This window comes from Strix uralensis, chromosome Z, assembly GCF_047716275.1.
Source record: "Strix uralensis isolate ZFMK-TIS-50842 chromosome Z, bStrUra1, whole genome shotgun sequence".
NCBI lineage: Eukaryota > Metazoa > Chordata > Aves > Strigiformes > Strigidae > Strix > Strix uralensis.
Genome location: NC_134012.1, coordinates 90188250 through 90202340, shown reverse-complemented (window position 1 = coordinate 90202340; position 14091 = coordinate 90188250). Strand labels below are relative to the sequence as shown.

At 38.0% G+C, this 14091-nt stretch overlaps 1 protein-coding gene across 2 annotated transcripts in view; it reads right to left on the bottom strand.

Moving 5' to 3' along the window:
* Nucleotides 1–264: 264 nt before the first annotated feature.
* MTMR12 (myotubularin related protein 12) overlaps nucleotides 265–14091 on the bottom strand; it is a 34483-nt gene continuing 20656 nt past the window's right edge. The window contains exons 9-16 of one of the 2 annotated variants that reach the window (XM_074856374.1): nucleotides 13699–13805; nucleotides 11387–11511; nucleotides 7028–7106; nucleotides 5314–5384; nucleotides 4089–4261; nucleotides 3207–3374; nucleotides 2111–2272; nucleotides 265–1085 (exon numbers count right to left, since the gene is read on the bottom strand). In XM_074856374.1, coding sequence (XP_074712475.1) covers nucleotides 510–1085; nucleotides 2111–2272; nucleotides 3207–3374; nucleotides 4089–4261; nucleotides 5314–5384; nucleotides 7028–7106; nucleotides 11387–11511; nucleotides 13699–13805 — 1461 coding nt within the window. In that variant the 3' untranslated portion in view covers nucleotides 265–509. The remainder of the gene's footprint in view (nucleotides 1086–2110; nucleotides 2273–3206; nucleotides 3375–4088; nucleotides 4262–5313; nucleotides 5385–7027; nucleotides 7107–11386; nucleotides 11512–13698; nucleotides 13806–14091) is intronic. The other variant, XM_074856376.1, reaches the window with a different exon arrangement.

The window sequence follows — 14091 nt, the reverse complement described above, 5'->3', positions numbered from 1 at the left end:
GATTGGACTAGGTGATCTTCAAGGTCTTTTCCAGCCTAGATGATTCTGTGATAGTTGCACCTTTCCCTGTTTATTTCACAGGAGGGGGAAATATTACATTCTTAGTGACAGTACTTCCACTTCTAGTGCTCTTACGAGAGGGGGAAGAGGTTTTATGTTAAAATAGTGGCTGTGGCTGTACATATTTGGTATTCCACCTTTACATCAGAAAAAAGTTTTGTTGTTTCTTTTTTAGACAAAGTGGCCATATAGCTACACCAGCCTAGACTTCTGTTTTTATTACCCCATGCTAAAAATGTGTTTCTGCAATAAATATTGTTAGAGTGAAATGGAGGTTCAAAATATGCTCAATCATGGCAACTAGTTTTTTCCAACCAAGGTGGCTTTTTTAACCCCACAAACCCATTAAACAGGCTGCAGATGCTCGAGTTCCTTATATGAGAATACAGTACAACATCTTAAACTCAGAGCTCAGCCACATACAATTCATACTTTCATTTATATACACTTTATGACATACCACCACTTAGATCAACAAATTCATCATCCCTCTTGACCAAGTCATCTTCATCTTCCAAGTCTTTCCAGGTGCTAGTGGGTAAAGCTGGTTTGATAGACTGTCTCTGAAGTAATGCAAATGGAAACAAGGATGACAAACGGGCAGAATTTCTCAACACAGGAACAGAATGTACATCTCCAGAAATAGCTTGACTATGTTCTTCATCCATTTTCACCTGCAAGCTTTGCACTTCCTCCATCAGGTCCAAAATCTTGGCAGCCGTAGCTATTGTACCACCACCATGAAGCTGAGCTTCAGGAATCCATCGTAAATACCGTTGTGCCCAGACTTTGATTTCAGGGCCATCGATGTGAGGTAACAGAAGACCGTGATAGTCAACAGGTTTACTATGCCAACTATCATAAAATTCCCTGAAACTGTTAGAAGGCTCATCTGAAGAGTTTATGAACTTGCCAATTCTTCTACCCAGAATGTTTTTAATTAAATGATCTGTTTCCTCCCTGAAAAATCCTCTCTTAGTGGAAGATTTTGTTGGCGTCAATGGCAAAGATAGTTGCCGTTGATGCTTTAGGAGAAAAAAAACAAGGTAAATATTGATGGGACTTTAGAAAACATCTTAAGAGGAATAAAAACAGAACTTGTATTCAGAAAATATTTACAAGCAAAGTCACTTAAACACAGCCACTGCTTTGCTGTATAGTCCAAAACTGTTACTGCTCAATGGCTAATACACCGAATACTTCACACAGCATACTTAGTATTCCCAGATACCTTCCCTGCACTATAACTATAGCAATGAAGTAACACTGAATAAAGCATTTTTCTTTGAAAAAGGAGAGTTCTTTGCATACATTCAAGTATTACAGACTTCCATGTTTAGTTTAAGCTAACCACCCAAATAAAAAAGCACTTGATTTAGAAGTTTTTATCCAGTGGTTCCTCATTGCATCCCACTGCGTAAGAGTTCTCTAATTAATGCTGTAGATTATACTGACAGCATCTCACTTGAGAATGCTTTTACAGAACAGAATTTAACCAACAGGGATATTACAATCGAAAGAGGTTGCTCCAAACAAACTTTTCTTACTGAATTTGTGCTACTTTCCAGTAAGAAGGTGGTCGGTCCACCCATAATTTTCCCTACCCTAGACATTTTTTGTTGTGTTTGGTCCCCCTCCCCCTTCAAGGGCACGCACACACTCCAATTATACTCAAAATTAGGGAAGCAATTTTAGACCTGCTATCTATTTCAGTTAGGTACTCCATGGAACAACAAAATAAACTCACTTCAAACTTGTCAGTGCAACTCACCTGGATGTAGAGTCCCATGATTTACCACTACACTTGCACAAAAATATGAAGAAAAGCCCCCTAAGTTCACAGCTATGCACAGTAACTGTTTTACAGTGATTTATAACTGAGGTTGGTGCAAATCGCATTCTTAAGATCCAGGTGGGTATGAGATGTAGATGTATTTTGTCAATTAGAAAAACTTTGCACCAATACTTCCACTATAACTACATTTGAAGTATGAGTTGTGAAAAATATTTTTATCATTTAAAAAAAATAGTTAAGGAGCACATATCTTACTTTGAATCGTGCAGTTTTCCGTTGACTTTTATCTGGTTTTGGCTTCTCTGCATAAAGAGGGTTGTTCAGGAAAGCCTGGGCCTTGGGGTCAAACTGCACAGACCAGTCCCACACAGTGAGAAATCTGAAAGGACCACTTTGTGTATTGAGGCTTTCACCACTCTGCCAAAATAAACAGGTCACAATTAATAATGCTAGAAAGGAATTCTGACCAAGTCAAGGTGAAATTAAGAAACTGGCTTTTCACAGAAGACGCCACAGAGTTGCAACAACACTCATGACTTCTATGTATTCAATAGCTGAACAACATTATTGGATGCAAGTAAGTACAGACACAAAGGTTATCTGTGCATTAATCTCTACCTTCAGACAGTATTCCATTTCAACAGCAGAATTAGACACTACCAAGAATGCCTTTCACAGTTGAAAATCAGATTAAATAATCTAAGGAAAAAAATAAAAAGTTTTGAAAATTGTGCAGGAGGCAGGCACCTGAATTCTTCAAACACAGGGGGCATGTTGCAACTGTGAATTAAAACCTCTCCAAACTTCAAAAGTTAACTGCAGTTATGCAGTGCTACTACCTGAAATTTTATCATCAATGTTTTGTTTACATGCAAGACACTGATATTCACTTTTTTCCAGTCGCTGTGCAGCCTTGCAGAGGATATTCCTATTGCTTCCAGCTTCTTAGACTGGAGAAAAACATCATGTAAATCAACATTCAGAAAATGTTGATTTTGGGATACAACAGAAAATGCTATAAAAGACTTCTGTAGACAACTTATTCTGCAGGACAGCAAGATACTCATCTTAGGTTAAGGAGCTCCATTTTCACTGAAGAGCAATAAACCTGGATCTATAGCCACACATTAGAAGTAAAATATATTCCTAAGTGATCTTCCTTTCATCATCATAAATTCCTAAGTCCTGAACTTGACTCCTTATACCCAAAGTTGCACTCATTCACCCTTCAAGGCACCACCCTTCAAATAAGTATGGAAAAACATGCTGCTGGGGAATTTTTGAGTGTTCCTTATTTGTTGGTCAAACCTGTTCTCCAACACACTGCATCCAGAAAACAACAAACCCTTACCGTATTAGTGTCTTTTTGATGTTGCGAATTGAAGAAGAAAGTACTGAAAATAGGCACATAGAGGCTGTCTGACAAGACAGTTAAGTAAGTTTCTGTGAACTCAAATGCTGGAGGATACTGTTGTACCAACTGCCAAACACAATTTAGCAGGAGCAGAAAAACAGGAGCCTAAGTAAAGAAAATACTGCATCAGTTTCAGAAAAAAATATGTTCCACCATGCAGACTATTTATTTTATAGTATTTAGTGTCTCCAAATACAAATCTTAAGGAAAGCTGTCTGGTTAACTACAGAACTGCACGTAACTTTGGCTGAACTCTGAAGAAGTATCATCTCAGCTACCCCTGGCCAATTGTTGACAGAAGAGATGAATACCTTCTGAATTTGCTATGAAAGTTGCTCCTATGCAGCTTTTTAAAGCTGGCAAAACGAGTTTATAGAAATTCCTGATCAGAACTAGTCAGTTTACACTTACTATTTCCATTCTGTATCGCAAATTGATCTATTCCCAAAATAAACAAAAATGGAGAGGTGAGACTGCAACATTTAGCAAGACAGTATAAAGTTAAACTCTAGATGTGACAAGAACAGGCAATTCACTTGAGTTATTTCTATGGACACTACTACCACTTAACACAGTTTAAAAAGACAGGAGATACATGTCTTTCAAAAGACTCCAAGATTGAACAGGAAATTTTACATTTGTTCTCTTTAGTTATAATGACATCGCTGAAATCCAAACAAGAATAGTGACATTGTACAAAGCCAACTCATAAAACAAAACATAAAATTAGAGATCAAAGTAATTGGAACTTCTGGACCAACAAGTAAATCCTTATGCCAAGTAAACTTAAAATATTAAGAACAGTAATAAAAATTATACCTCCTCTTTGTCACTTTTATGTAAGTGGTTACAACGATCCAAAAAGCCATGTCCTCCAATTACCCACTCCTTCTGAATAAGGCTCTGAAACCCTGACTTTGTTCTGCTGTATGAATCCATCATCACTTGAACCAGACTAGAGATTACACAGCACAGATCAGTAGCACTCTCTTCTACAGAAAAGAACAGAAACCACATTGTCTACTAAGCCATTCCTAAAACTTTGAGTAAGAAAGCAAAGTACAGCTAGCTTCACATAAACAAAATTGTATTTCAAGATCAGGGAAGCATACAGTTTCTTGCAAGGGTTACACCAGAGGGAAATTAATCCATGTTTCTAATACCTCCCTTTGTAAAAATGTAAGGTTTCTTGTACACTTATACTAGAATAATACTTTGACAATAAAACCTGCAAAACCCAAGCTTTTACTACTATAACTTTGACGACTATGCCCTTCAGTCTCCACAATGCGTATACTGCCCCTCCTGCCCTATGCTACCAGGCCAGCTATTTGCCCTCACCCTTCCTATTCTGCATCCATCTTTTCACAAGGTGTGAAATTGCCTCCTCATGCAACATGCATTCTTCACCCTTCAGGTGCCTTCTAGAAAGATCACTTTCCTGTGCCAGGTTTCTCAAATGGCAGTGTGTGGAAAAAAACCAACTGAATTACTAATCCAAAATAGCTTAATGGTTAACATTGAGTTTGTTTTTCTATGTGATTACTTTACTCAATCTAGGAAAACACTGCTCCAGATGTGTACAATAAACATATTCTTTCATGTATTTTTAATAAAGGGACTACATAGTATTCAGTGTGTATCTAGAACACAGAAAACTTCTAGAAAATTTTCATGCTCTATGTTCTTTGTGTAGGTCTGTCCCCCACCCCCTTGAAGTACAGCAAAAGGTCTAGGAGACTTAATAAAGTAAGTTAGGAAACAGGAATGCATAAACAAGAGGTAGCATGACTCTCCTGCCAATTTATCAGCAGCACTCTCATTCACAACATATTTCTCTTCGCCTGGAACTATGCTTACCATGTTTTTTTAACTACAGGAAGCACTTCCAGGAGTGCAAGAGATTTAGTTGTCTGGTATTTTGAGTACTCTCTGAATTTTACCAGCCTCTACCATAATTATAAACGTACAGATCAAGCTACATCTAAAGAAATTCAAAACGAATTTTTAAAAAATGTACAGGATAATCTCATTTAATTCTTACCTATAAGGAGAACATTTGTATGCTGTCTTTCCAGACACTCAGCAACTTCTATTGCTTTCTTCAAGACTCGCCTGTTGTGGTACAGGAAAAGATAACTGAACATTTTCATAGCATTTTTACATGTAAATTTCTTACATTAGTTTCCCCTAAAAGGGGTCAGAATGCCATACTACCAAAACTTGACTAGTCCTTTAAAACAATGAAAACTATGCTCAACTCATGTAAATGAAAAACTGTTTAGCCCCAAGAACAAACTTTCAAGAGCTATCTTTATTTGGCCATTGGTCATGCATTTCCAGTTGTTATCTTCATATATTTGTAATACAATACTTTATTCTGGATCAATAGCAGTCATCACACCCACACACTAAAGTATTACAATTGCTAAGAGCCAGATCTTTATCCTGGAAAGAGTTAACATCACTACACTTATGTTCTAATCTACTACATTTCTCACATAATCTGGTTTTAAGAGGCAGAGGGAAGGATCAGCAATCTGCTTCTGTAAACACGCAGACACAATTTATTCAGAGATTATTATTGCACAGGGAGACTGAATGGAATTAAACATAAAACCAGATGTAACATTGTTGGTTTCTAGACCTAACTTTTCATAAAGTTGGTTATTTTCAGCAAAAGCGTGCACACAAATTAGGATTTTTGCAACTGCTTATGTCACTAATAGAAGCTGACAGTTTATTTTGTAAGTGTGGAGTTGTCAGATTCTTTGTTCTAACATCTAGAATAGCTGAAAAAGACATTCCTACCAACTGCAAGAGCCAAGAACAGGCCGATCCAGGAAGCAACCAGATCCAAATATGGAAACAACCAGTCTCAAAACAACATAAGGATAGGAACTTGGACTGGCATTAACTTTAAACTACTTGTGATCTTGGTTATGTCAATGCATTCCTCAACATATGATCTTCAGTAGAACCTCTCATTCAACACATTTAAATTCTGGATTAAGAAATGAATAGCTATCAATATTTATTCATTAACACTAGAAAGAACTGAAGTTGACTGCAGAAGAACTTCATGGTAACACACTGATCACAGAATAAACTGGCAGACAACAGAGCTAGCACAAATTAACACCGAAAACAAGTAAAAACCCTCAACATTCCACTATAACAAGCCTTAAGTTAGCCAACACCATTCCTACACTTACTCACTGTGGACTGCTGAGAGAAGAAAAAAAGAACTTGATCAGGGGAGGAAGGGGACAAAACGGAGAACAACTGCCATTTTATAAATCTTTGGTGGGCTAACATCTTGAATACTGCAGTTCATTCCATCCTAAAGGATATTACAGAAGTAGAGAGTACAGAGAAGAACGGCAAGGCTAGTCAGAGACATGGAATGGGTGTCATGCAAGAAACAAATAGGATTCTTCAGTTTGGAAAGAAGGCGACTAAATGCAGGAAAGACATTACTGGATCTATAGTTTTAATAGGTTTGCTGGAAGAGTTGTAATTAGAATTATCTGCTGCTTCTCACATCCTTTAATGTGGGAGGCTTAACACAAGCCTACACTGTAAAAACAGTCTGAAGTTGTAGAAATAAGACAGATAAATGGGACCATAAGTCTGTCTTAATTTTCTTTCCTACTGGAGGTGAAGAATGTCATCATATTTCAAGAAACTAGCTAGAAAACCCACTACAAAGGCACTGAACACAATTTGAAACCCAAAAAGTTACAGATATAGCAAACCTGATTATCTCCAGCCAGTTTGTGCTCTCCAGTAAAGAAAACCATTTCACATCAGTTGCCCAGAAGTCTGTACTGTTATCTGCAAAAAAACAAAACCAAAAATTTGTTTGTTCACATATATGCAGTGCTAATCAACAGACATCCACAGTATTACTCTTCAGTTATGAACTGTTATAAAACAACCAATACTAAGGAGTCAGTAAATCCTAATCACTGTTAAAAGTCAACATCCTATAACTAAATGAGGAAGTAGTCCTACAAACACCAGTAAAGTTTAAGTTTTATAGCACCACAGGCTTTTAGAAGTATGCTGTAGGTTCACAGCAATCAAACCAAGTAAATAAATCTGTTGACAAAATGGGAAAGGAAAAGACGAGAAGTTTAATTGAAGACAATGGTTCTTCCAAATTCCAGTTACCTTGACTCTGAAGTATGATCTATATAAAGCTTAACATAAGAAGGCTGGATTTTGAAAGTTATTACCATTAGAGCCAAACACAAATGCATTTTAGGAGGTTAAACAAGTTTATGGAATGTCAGGCTACCTGAAAAGGTTTTGAAGTTTGAATGCCTCTTCAGTTGCAGTGAAAATACAACAAAAAAGGAATAGCTAAGATAAACTGGGAAGCCAAGTACAACACCACTGAGTCACTAAACTCTTATGAATTCCACTAGGATTTTTGTAGCTTTTAAAATGCAACCTAAATCTCTTGCCTTTATTTTTATCAAAGCCAACATTCAGAAACTGGAAAGCTCTCACCACCTGATACAGTCAATTAAAATCAGAATAGATTACCTTTCCTGCATAAGACACAAACCTTGAAGCCCAAGGTCTACAACAGTTCTATTACTGAGAAACAACTGAGATACATCACACTTACCTCCTTCCCTACCCTCAATCTGAATAGCTTCTGTGGATGCATGTTTCTGTGGAAGTTCTTTTCACCTCCCAAGGTCTCTCCATATGCTTCCAATGTTTAATTTGAACACATACTCACTTCTGTCTTGTCTTCTGCAGCTTGCATCTATGATCCTCAAGTGCACAGATATATACCTATTTTGTTCCTGTAGTTGTTCTGTCTCCATGCCTGCTTGTGCCCCTCATTCTGTTTATTACACATTTGAAAAAAAAAAAAATTCTTTCTTTCCCTGATTTATTTCACCCTGGCCATAGAAACTAGTTTTTCTCAAAAGAATTAGAATGCACCTTCAAAGTTCCCTAGTCAGTTCTATTCACATCAGATGTAGTTTTCTCAATCTTCTGATTAACATCTTCAAATTCACTTCCAACCTTTAAGTATGATACCCTTTAAAGTACATACATTACAGTACTTCAAGGTACCCTTTACTCCGCAGTTCATCTTCTCTCCATTCGAGTTCTAGAATATTCCCTTGCACCCAAATCTCATATTCCATTTAGTCTGCCACTGCTATTGGAAAAACCTCTGTCCATTCTGAATCAAGGCAAAATTATAGTACCGATTTCTAGTCTTTCAAAACCACCCAAAACTCATGACAGCAAGAAAAAACAGATTTTTGTCTTTTTTTCCTGTAGAAATAACAGGCTTTCATCTATAGCAGTAACATTTACATTCTGTACTGAAGTTTTCTTTAGTTCTCTTACATTATGGACAGTACAGAAGAGGTTTACTCCAGGAAGCTGAGTAGCTAAAGTGTGGATGGCTGTTTGTTTTGTTCAATCGTACTCAACCCAAATTAGACTCAACCCCTTGTATGCAGGCTTCTACAAACAGTTACTTGCTATGGCAGTTCTCCGACAAAGTGATCTCCAAGACAAAACAGGAACTTCTTTTTAAAGACAAAACACACGCAGCTTGTTTTACCCCTTAATCAAGCAATTTGGCTTAATAACAGCACAATACAGAGCAAGCTTTCCCTTCCTCCCTGTCTTCTAGGACAATAAAGAAATACTCCACTAGCATTTTAAAACCAAAAAGTTGAAAATCTTATGTGGGCAAATGGGTACAAATATGTATGTGCGCAAATGGCATATAATAAGGCTTGTGAGCAGTGTAGCAAAACCAGCATGTTTTTGCAACATTTCAAGTAAGAGGAACAATTTCAGAGGACCTAAGCTGTTCCCATCACAATCCTCTTTTAAAGCAGCTAACTACTACTAATGGTTTCTGTTTTGCTTAATAGGGCTCTTTTTTAACTGAAACTTCAGTTTGGGCATGTGTTCAGGAAATCTAAGTTACACTGGAAGTTCACAAAAATTATAGAATGGTTTGGGTTGGAAGGGACGTTAAAGTTCATCTAGTTCCAATCCCCTGCCATGGGCAGGGACACCTTCCACTAGCCCAGGTTGCTCAAAGCCCCGTCCAACCTGGCCTTGAACACTGCCAGGGAGGGGGTAGCCACAGCTTCTCTGGGAAACCTGTTGCAGTGTCCCACCACCCTCACACAGTAAAGAGTTTCTTCCTAATATCTAATCTAAATCTACCCTCTTTCAGTTTAAAACCATCACCCCTCATTCTATAACTACACTCCCTGATAAAGAGTCCCTCCCCATCTTTCCTGTAGCCCCCTTTAAGTACTGGAAGGTCGCTATAAGCAATCCCCAGAGCCTTCTCTTCTCCAGGCTGAACAGCCCCAACTCTCTCAGCCTGTCCTCATAGGGGAGGTGCTCCAGTCCCCTGATCATCTTTGCGGTCTCTTCTGGATGCACTTGAGCAGGTCACTTGTCTTTCTTACACTGGGAGCCCCAGCACTGAACACAGAACTCCAGGTGAGGTCTCACAAGAGTGGAGCAGAGGGGGAGAATCCCCTCCCTTGACCTGCTGGTCACGCTTCTCTTGATGCAGCCCATGATATGGCTGGCTTTCTGGGCTGCAAATGCACATTGCCAGCTCATGTTGAGCTTCTAATCAACCAACACACCAAGTTACCTAAATCAATTTAACTAAGCACATACAGATCAAAAATAATGGCTGTGTTCGGACTTTGAAAAATACTAGTAAGGTAGTCAATTTCTGTACGATTAGTACTTCTGCAAAAAGTTAACTGAATGATTTTCTCACTGCTAATGCACAGTGCTATATTCAGTGAGCTATAGTCTACTAGCTTCTTTAAAAAGTTGTAAGACAAGAACACTTACTGGAATGCCATTTTAACCTATTCCCTTTTGCTTCATGTGATATAAGACGATACAATTACACCATTGAAATATGCAGTGTATCCCAAGAGATGTTAAATGACTTAAATTGAAGCTTTGGCCTTCTCCCTATAAGACAGTAAGTTACTAGAAACTATATTAAAATATAGGTAATTATTTTTAGCTCTTAAGATTCACTGTGGGTTTAACAGTGTATTCAGGACAAAATCCTCAATGTGAAACTCTGGCAAATATCTCATGTATCTTGGGCTTCTCTTCAGAGTGTCACTGAGATCTTTACTACATATTTGCCAGAAACCATTCTTACTAATTTGCAATCAACATCAACTTACCAGCTAAATACCACATATAAACCCAATAGGACTTGGTTACTGTCTGTAGGCTACACTGCAAATATACAGTTCCTCAGTGATGATCAGTTCAGTTATGTCCAACATCAATAGCCACAGGTGAACTGCCCCAGTGTTCAGCATGCCACCAGACAGAGGTTATTGCAACATTTAGCCTCATTATCTTGTAGAAGGCCCACTGGCACACTACACAGCTGCAAAGTGGTGTGGAGCTTTTTTCATGTCAAGAGGTGAGGTCACAGTACTGTTTCATGACAGCAAAATAGCTAGAGTCCTTAAAAAAAAAAGTCTGAAAGCCTAGATTATACTTTCACACAGCTCCCATTTTTACTCCTTTAAAGTGGATTTACTATTTACAGTAGTCATGTTTAGCCCTATAGCCAGAGTGGCAGAATTTTAAGCAAGCTCACACTTTGTATGTTTTGAAATGTGACTAGTTTGTAACAAAAGCTAGGGGAAAAAAAATTAGCTTTTAGACTCAACTCTTGACATAGCACAAAGGTTTAAGAGGTTAACACTTAATATTCAATTTCAACAGACCACAGAAGATTGAAAAATTTCTGCCATAGATTCCAATCCAGGTAGTGTATTCCAACTAACATTTAAACTCCATAGTCACTGTTTTTAAAAGTAATTTTCAGGTACTGTGACTGCTTAGCAAGAGGTAGTAAGTATAAGAACTACAAACCTCCATGAACATGCCACTCATAAGCACAGTCTTCAGTTACATATTTAAAAGTCTGCTTTTAACCACCACCAAAACCAAGACACCAATCAAGACAAGGACTGTATTCATGAGACATAAACCAGCATTGTTATGCTTTGCATCTCAGTCACTTTAGAGACAAAAGACTACTTTAAAGTTTGACTTACCTATCAAAAACAGCTGTTTAAATCTCGTGTATGCAGTCTGGATATCTTGCAGAGATGGAAGGCTGCTTGACAAGTCATCCATCTTCAGGAGTTCATAAGGAGGTTTGCTAATGGTCTTATAGATTCTAAATCAAATCATCAAGAGATTAAAGCCTTCTGCTTCACAAGTCAAATAATGCACCAACTATTATCACTGGAGATAAAGTTAATAGGCATGGTTTGGGCAACAGCTGTAATACCAAAAGATATACAACCTGGAAAGCTAATGGCCTCTATGCATTTTTAAGTACTGGCTGGAAGCTTGCCTACAAGCTTATGACAAGTTTTGCTGCTCTTAACGGCTACACCAATAAAATTGTATTTGTGCATATCTGTGCAGTTATGACTATTACAAGCACTACTTGGATTTTTACTACTGATTCTTTAGTATTGTCTTCACTAGACACACCAAAATTACTTTATTAGCAGGCATTTAGAGGTGAATCCAGAAAGAAGAGATGGATAGAAACACCCAAACCTCCCAGCAGACACTGCCAACTTCTCCTGACTTTTACAAATCAAATTCTAGCTGCCAGGTCTGCTAATGAAACACATGATTAAAAAAGAAAGAAAAAACAATTTGGAGTCAAACAAGACAACATACCTGCCTTGTACTTCCCTACATATCTGCTAAACTTTTCCCTAGGAGGAGAGGAAAAAATACCAGGCCAGATGAAGCTTTGGTTTGAACCCAGAACACCCCCCTCTCATTCAGGCTCCAGAGCTCAGATGAGCATCAGTTTAGTAAATACCTCTTGTTGTCATGCTGGCTTTTTATTGTCAAGATTTGGGAAAAGCTGCTCTAGATCATACTTCAGAAGTGAAGCCTTGCAGGGACTTGCTCAGACAGGACAGAGTACTTTGTTTCCTGTATGTCGTAGCACAGAGACCTGCTTTAAGTGAGAACTACAGATGTCTGCATCAGAAATGCATGTTACTAGACCTACTGGAAGATGCATCAGATAAGGGAACTGAGGAAAAGCAATAATTTGTCAATTACAATACTTCTTCCAAATTGAAGTAAACAATCTGTGCTAGAAGATCTGGCTCTGAACATCTTTGTCAATAAAAGAAGCTGTGAATTATAAACATCTGCTGTGTGCTTGAGTTCAGACTACTATTACAATGGCATGTTAACAGAGCCTAATGGACAATTTGTAGATATATTTTTAAATATTAGTGGTTAACCACAATTACTCCATAGCAAAGAAAACCACCAATACTGCCCCAAGTTCAGATGGCCCCAGACAAGGCATCAAAATACTAGTTAATACCTTGTTACAGCTTACTGCTAGTTTTACTTACTTTCACATTATGAAATAGTATTAAAAAGAGTTACAAGTCATGTAAACTAGCCCCATTTCAGAGGAGAAACATTAGAGAATCTGTAGGAAAGCTCAAAAGCCTTTCCCATGCAAGTGTGATCTTATAAACAAAAGAGGTTTTAAGAGCCTAATCAAGCTATTTTCTGTTAGTTCTGTGTGATTGACAGGTTCTCCACCTATGAGGAGAAAGGAGCTAGCGGCAAAGCAGTACAAACTGTACATACTAGCCTGATCTAATAGCTTGCTGCTAAGAGAGAAGTTATCTCTTAGAGAGGTTAAAAAAAGCCAGAAAAAGAGCAAGAAGTTACTGCTGTAACTCTCAGCTAGGCAGCTGTGCTCTTCCCCTTACATTAACTTTGGCATTTTTCAGACTGCTGAGCTAAATCAGCTCAAACTGAAATAACTCAGCTGAAACAAAGTACTGTCTGCCATCGCATCTGAAAGTAGCGGTAGTGAACTGCTAGATCGTCTCAGTCATTTTAGGCCACTTTATCTGAAGTTATTTAAGAACACGAATCTAGTTCTCAGAAGATGGCAGAATTCAGAGAGTTTTAAAACTCAGCTTGCAAATCCATGTGTAGAGATGGAGTCTAGATTTCCTTACTTGCAAACATAATTGAGCCCATCAGCTAACAATGCTTTAACTGTACCGAAGACCTACAGGCTTTGGTGCTGCTTTACCTAATAAAACGCCACAGTTTGTACAGAGATTCATCTGATATATATACACATGTATTTCCGCAAATAAGCCTTCAGTGATGTTACAGTCCTGCACAATTGACCAATGCTGTTAGGCCAAGGGCTTAAACCCATTCCACTACAGAAAACTACTTTTAGATCTAGAACTTGTTTCCTGATGCGTGCAAGCTTAAAGATATAGCATATATGGAAAAGAGAAGCAAGGTCCATACCAAGCAAAGTGTTGTGGACAGAATAGCTATTACTGACCCATCCAAGAAGGCTTTTTGCATTTGTGAAGTGCTGTCATCCTGTTCTTTGGGAAATGCAGACATTTTGAGAAGAGCAGCACCGTTATGGCAAGACCAACACCAAATCTGCAGAAAGACATTTACCAGGTGATAAAAATTGGTAAACTGTCCCATACAAAGTATTTGCTTAACTGACTGAGTGATTACAAGAAATTTCGCTATGCTGTGCTTCATTGAATTTTTGATGTATTCAACGAAGCCATCAGTAGAAGCAAACTTCTACATCTGCACCAAAACTACATGCCTCAGTACACTCTTATCATTTGCAAGTTTTAAGTTAAGCTTTATACAGGCACAGGAAAACATAAAATGTCAGACTGGATCAGAAGATTACCTTCTCAACTGCTCTCAT